At 66.2% G+C, this 5,759-nt stretch overlaps 2 protein-coding genes across 2 annotated transcripts in view; both read left to right on the top strand.

Annotated features, from left to right (window-relative positions):
• LOC111824549 (coiled-coil domain-containing protein 57-like) overlaps positions 1 to 3,846 on the top strand; it is a 4,513-nt gene extending 667 nt beyond the window's left edge. Inside the window, exon 2 of the mRNA XM_023748959.1 lies at positions 3,585 to 3,846. Within this exon, the coding sequence (XP_023604727.1) occupies positions 3,585 to 3,787 (203 nt within the window). The 3' untranslated portion in view covers positions 3,788 to 3,846. The remainder of the gene's footprint in view (positions 1 to 3,584) is intronic.
• A 1,747-nt stretch (positions 3,847 to 5,593) lies between these two features.
• FASN (fatty acid synthase) overlaps positions 5,594 to 5,759 on the top strand; it is a gene marked incomplete at its 3' end in the record, with an annotated part of 8,945 nt that continues 8,779 nt past the window's right edge. Inside the window, 1 exon segment of the mRNA XM_023748958.1 lies at positions 5,594 to 5,705.

Here is a 5,759-nt window from a genome sequence, read left to right as displayed (position 1 = left end):
CCCGGGGGTTGCTCCACCCAGACCCTGGTCCTGTTGCTGTCCTGGGGCCGGGCACACAGCCCCCAGCGTGCCCTGGGCACTCGGCTACCGGGCGCTGACCTGGGCCAGCGGCTCCGGCCTGCCCTTCCTGACCGCTACCACCTGAGACTCTCCGTGACCTGAACTGTTTGAGAAGCAGATGGTCGAACAGGCCTGTGAGCGCTCTTCTCGAAGCTGTTATGACGACACGACGATTGCCACTTACGAAACAGCCTGTGTTGTAATAACTTTCAAAACGAAGCAAATACTTTAAGCAGCAGCCAAATCAGCTTACTCCTTGGTGGTGCTTATGCTGAGGCCACAGCGCAGCCACCACTGCCGCTGCCTCTCGCCAGCCTGTTACCGGGACTAGATCTTAGCGTCCCTCCAGGGACAACCAGGCCGGGACACAATGCAGGAAACCACAGTGTTCAGGCCCGGGCTGTGGTCCTTGAGTGGAGGGAACCCGCCGGCAGAGGGCCGCCCCCCTCCCCCGCAGGCAGAAGGCCCGCAAGCTTGCACTGCAGTCGGGCCAGGGAGGAGGGGGCACAGGCACAGACCGAGTTATTGGGAAAGAGCGTAGGTTTCCCAGGTTTGTTTTATTTCTGGTGCGACCCTGAGCCCCACTCCCCCCCTCCCCTCTCCCTCCTTCCCCTCCCCCCCAGGGAAGCCTTTGCCAGTGCTGTAATGTACCCCGCGAATCACACAGGACGCCTCAAGAAGTCAAATTAAGGAGTCACATTTATTGCAAATCCGGGACTACGAGGGGGCATTTCGCTCCCCCAAACCTCGCAGGGCCCTCCCAGCCCCAACACCAGATTTATAGGCAGAGATCACAAAGGTATTGATTACATCCCAGGGTTTGGAATGAGGACCCTGGTTTGCACAAAGCAGTTATAGAAGCGAAATTGAGCCGATTAGTTATCTACAAAGATTAATTATAGTTTTGGGTCTTCAGACCACTGAGTTGACAGAAACACATTATCTAGAGCCCCGGGGTCTTGGGACCACTGAGTCAACCGGAACACATTATCTGTGGCCACTGAGGCAATTTAGGGTAATTGTGCTGTCCTGGTTCCCAGGTACAGAAGAATGTGCTTCCTAAAACCGGTATGACCACAACCAATGGGGTATTCACGTTACAGTCAATAGGGTATTCAATCGAATGGGATGGTTTATACAATTCAGAAAATCAAAGTAACTTTTCTATAGTTAAACAAAGCAAATAAGTACAGAAGCCAAACAGCAGGGTTAAAGTTAAACTACAGTTTCTACCTGAGATAATTGCTACCGTACTTCACCCGCAGGAGCCAGGAGGGCTGGCACCTCGGAGCTGCTCTACATTCGCTTGCTTTTCTGGGCTCCCTGGCCGCTCCACCTGCATGGCCCTGGGCTTTGGGTGGAAGCTGCAGGGTGTGCACAGAAGCTCCACCTGCATCCCTCCGGCAGCACAGGGCCAGAGAGGCCTCCCGGCCGCCTCGAGAGCCGGTTCCCGGGGCCTGTCTGGGCCCACGCGCCCTGCTCCTCACCGGGGCCGAGACGGAACAGGAGCCGCCCGCTCACAGGCCTGGAGCTCTGCCAGGTCTGCATGGCCCCTGCTCGTGCTGCAGGCCTGGCCTTGGGGGCCTCCCAAAGCAGCCGGGGGTCAGGGAGCGCCTTGAGTGGGATGGGCAGCCCTCCTGCGCAGCCACATTTCTGGGCAAAAGGAGAGGGTTGCCTCACTGACAGCTGTCCTCCCGCCAAGAGGAGCAGAGAGCAGCGTGGCCGTGTGGCCTGGCGGGTGCAGGGCGGGCGGGCGGGCGTGGGGACCCGGTCCCGCTGGGCGTCGGCCTGAGCCGGCCTCGTTGACCCGGGCAGCCCAGGGCCCTGTCTGGAAGTGTATCTTTGGTGAACTTTACCTCGTTCCGTGTTTAGGCTTAGATCTCCGAGTCACTGATCAGAAAGGGGTTTCAGGGTGAGGAGCCCTGGTGTTGAACTCGGCGTGCGGGGCTCCCGTGGAAGCAGAGGCCTCAGCAGAAACCTGAACGTGGGGTGGTGGCCCCCAAGGGGGAACCCCGGGCAGCCAGGCCTGGCTGGGGACGCCTGGTCTTGGGTCCTGCCCAGCCCCAGCCCAGGGAAGGCTCTGCAGAGCCAGGGCAGGCGTGGGCTCGTGTCCCCCACCCTCAGCAGCCCAGCAGCCACGAGGGAGCTGGGACCCCAGTTGCTCCTGACAGGACACCGGCCACTCCCCCTCCCCCTCCCAGCAGATCCAGGGGCCTGCCCAGGCCACACACTGGGCTGGGTCAGCCCTGGGCTCAGAACTGGGGGCAGAGGCGTCCAGGGAGGAAGCAGGGACAGCCCTGGGCTGGCCATCCCCCCGGGCCAGTTCAGAACCAGGGCCCTGAGAGGAACCTGGGCCGGGCTGGCAGAACAGGTCCTGCGAGAGGAGCAGGCAGATGGCAGTGGGGCAGGTTACTGTCTGAGCGGGGCCCAGCTCTGATGACTCAGGTGGAGGCCACATGGTGGCCACACGTGTGCTGAGGGGCAGACACCCGAGACCCCCTTTCCTCTCCTGTGGCTCAGAGCTCCCTCCCCCTACACCCCAGCATCTACGGGCGTCAGCCCCCCACACAGAAGCAGCGCGTCTGGGCCGGGCCGACCCTGCTCCTCGCCTCACTTTCCCCATTAGTGCCCGCAGCGGCTCCCGGTGAACTGAGGCCAGGCCCTTGTGTTGGGGGGAAGGTTCCCTGTGCCTCCGTGGTCAGAGTCCTGACCCCTTCCCTTCCACTGGCAGTGCCTTCCAGAAGGAAACCAAGCAGGCAGAGGTCAGAGGTCGGTGCCCTGGTGAGGTCAGGAGAGGGGGTGGGGGGTCTGTGTGCAGAGATCATCCATGGACTTGTGTCCTCCGCCTCCAGGACTAGGCGCTCGGCCGGGCAGCAGGAGGGTTAGGGCTCTGGGCACGCCTGGCAGACCTCTGTTTACAGGCCATCGGCTCACCCTGGGCTGCCTCCCCAGCCCCCTGCCAGCCCTGCCCCCTCCCCCCCACTGCCTCCTGCCCAGCTGGCCCTCCTCATCCTCGAGCCTCACCTGTGCCACCTACGGCCATGTGCTGGGCAGTCCCTGCAGACCTCACTCCCACAGCGGCCACACGGCAGCCCCCACCTGCCCGTAAGGCAGGGCCAGGCCTGAGCTCCCCCAAGGGCTGCTTTCTCATCGCATCTCGTTTTACAGAAGAAATACGTTCTTAGTTCCAAAATGGAAGTCGGGAGGATAAAGTTCGCGGCTGCTGGGCAATGGGAGATGGATGCCCGGCAAGCAAGGCCCATGGCAGGGGGATGTGACAGCGGGGAGTAGGCCAGCCATTAGCCTCTCGCCCCACCCCCACCCGGGCCCGTTGGGAAATGGTCATGACCGGAGACGGAGTGTTCCTGAGTGCCCAGTGGAGGGGCAGGCCCCGGCTCCTCCGCCGGACACCAGGCTGGGCCCTGAGGGTCGCTGCAGAGGGCTCTGGCCTGCGCGGGCTCCTGTGTGGGCCCAGGGCTTCCCGCTGCAACCTAACAGGCCTCCTTGTTTCCCTCCACCTGCAGAGCTCACAGCGCCTCCAGCCGCTGACGGCCCACCGAGCTCTGCTGGGAGCCCCGTGGGGCCGCGCGCCACCTTCGCCATCAAAGGGATGAAGATAGAAGCCCAGGCCAAGGCCAAGCCCACCAGACCCTCCAGGGCTCACCCTGCAAAACCTAAAGGCTGCCAGCAGCACCCCAAGATCCGGAACTACAACCTCAAAGACTAACTTCCTCAGCTCCCCCCTCCTCCTAGTGGGTTTGGGGGCCTGTGTCTTCATCTCCAGAGCAGAGGTATGTGTGTGCGAGGCGTGTGCGAGGGGGACTGTGAGCTGCAGCTCATGCCCCCCAATGCTGTTGGGGTGCCTCACAGGCCTAGCGAGGAGCCCATTAAAGCCACGCCCCCCTCCTGCTGGCCCGGAGTTGTTTATCTTCCTACTTGGTACAGGGCATCACCTGTCATCGCCCACAGCCGCCCACCTCGCTGCTGGGGCGCAGAGCACGGGATGCCCACCCGCCGCACGCGTCCCCCAGAGCAGTGAGAGCTGCAGCACGTGCCCTGTGCTGGGTGCTCATGTCGGGTGCTGGGGGGGCCCAGACTCGGCACCGGCAAGAGTGAGAGACACCCACTGACGCCACTCACTCTAAGGGCACAAACCCACCCTCCCCACCAGGAGTCCTGCCTGCAGGTCCTGATCCGAGTCTCTGCGGGAGGTGGCCCCCCAGAGCCTCGACTTTCTTCCCTGGCTGGGCACTGACCGCATAGCCTGGGCCGGCCGCCCGCCTGCAGCCCTGCTGAGGGAGAGACAGGCCTGTCCCCCGCGGAGAGGTGGCTGTGCCTGCAGGCAGGCGGGGCACTCAGTCTCCAGGAGGGTGGGAGGGCGACGGGCGGTTGCTCCCACCCACCTGCTGTGTGACTGGGTGGGCATCGCGTGGCCTTTGTGTCCTCGGCCTGCCTGGCTCACAGGTGTGGGGAGCGGGCAGCACTGGCCCAGGGAACTGCCTGATGCAAGGCCCGAGGTCACAGACCCGGTCTCCGTGGGCAGCGCTCCTGCCTCGCCCTGTGCGCAGGCGGCGCAGGCTCGGCCTCCCCGCGGGCAGCACTGCTGTGTCCGCCGGTGCCCTGCTAGCGAGGCGCGGCCGCGCGACTTCCTGCAGCTGAGAAAGTGAGCGGGGAGCGGGTCGTTTCCCGCAGAAGCACTTCCGACCCGCGCAGCCTCCTGCTCGGCGCGCCGGGTATGAAACGCTCTTAATGGGGGGGTTGGGGGGAGGCGCGGGAGCGAGCGGCCACGTGCGCGCACGGTCTCCCGGAGGCTCCTTTGTTCCATCGCTCCCGGCGGTGGCCGTGCGGCGCCGGCTCTCCCGACGGCCGCGCGGCTCCGGGCAGCGGGGATGCGCCCGCTCGGCCGCCGCCTGGCCTGGAGGCGTTTCCGGGTCCCCGCGAAGTGGGGCGCCGGGCAGGAAGGACCAGGCCCGCGGCGATGACCGGCAGTAACCCCGCCGGGGCTCCCTGGCCGGGTCAATGACCGCGCTCGCCCACGGCTGCCCGCGCGACGGCCCGGCCGCCCATCACCCTATCGCCTAGCAACGCCCACTCGCGCGCCGCCATTGGTCCGGCGTGCACGCCCCCGGCCCCCGATTGGCCGAGACTGCGGGGCGAGCCACGCCCCCAGCCAGGTCCGCGCGCCCGGACGCGGACACGTGCGTGCGTCCCCCGGGGTCCGCCTAACCCCCAGTGGGGCCCCGTGTGAACCCCGACACCCCAGCCACCCCGTCCCGTGCCACGCACGCGCCGCGCACACGTGGGCCCCGCGTAGCCAGGGGAGGGGGCGGCCGAGGAGGCGGGGGTGGGCGCGCCATGTGCCTCCGGGCGAACGGAAGTCGAGGCCCCCGCCGTCCCGGGCGCGCCCCCGAGAGGGTCCCGCCATCACCCCACCGGCGGCGGCGCGCGGTCCCGGGCGCAGCCCCGACGCTCATTGGCCTGGGCGGCGCCGCCGAGCTGTCAGCCCATGTGGCGTGTCCGCGCGGGGCGGCCGCGGTTAAATACGCCGGCGCCGGCCTAGAGGGAGCCAGAGAGACGCAGCGCCGGCGCCTCCTCCGCGCTGCATCCTCGCCCCGCCGTCCGCACTGCGCCCGCGCCCAGACCAGGTACTGCGGCGGGGCCGGGGCCGGGGCCGGGGCCGGGGCCCGGGGCCCGGGGCC

Source organism: Myotis lucifugus, unplaced genomic scaffold, assembly GCF_000147115.1.
Source record: "Myotis lucifugus unplaced genomic scaffold, Myoluc2.0 scaffold_2170, whole genome shotgun sequence".
In the NCBI taxonomy this organism is placed as follows: Eukaryota; Metazoa; Chordata; class Mammalia; order Chiroptera; family Vespertilionidae; genus Myotis; species Myotis lucifugus.
Note: the sequence above shows the minus strand (reverse complement) of the source record. Positions and strands in the feature narration are given on the sequence as shown.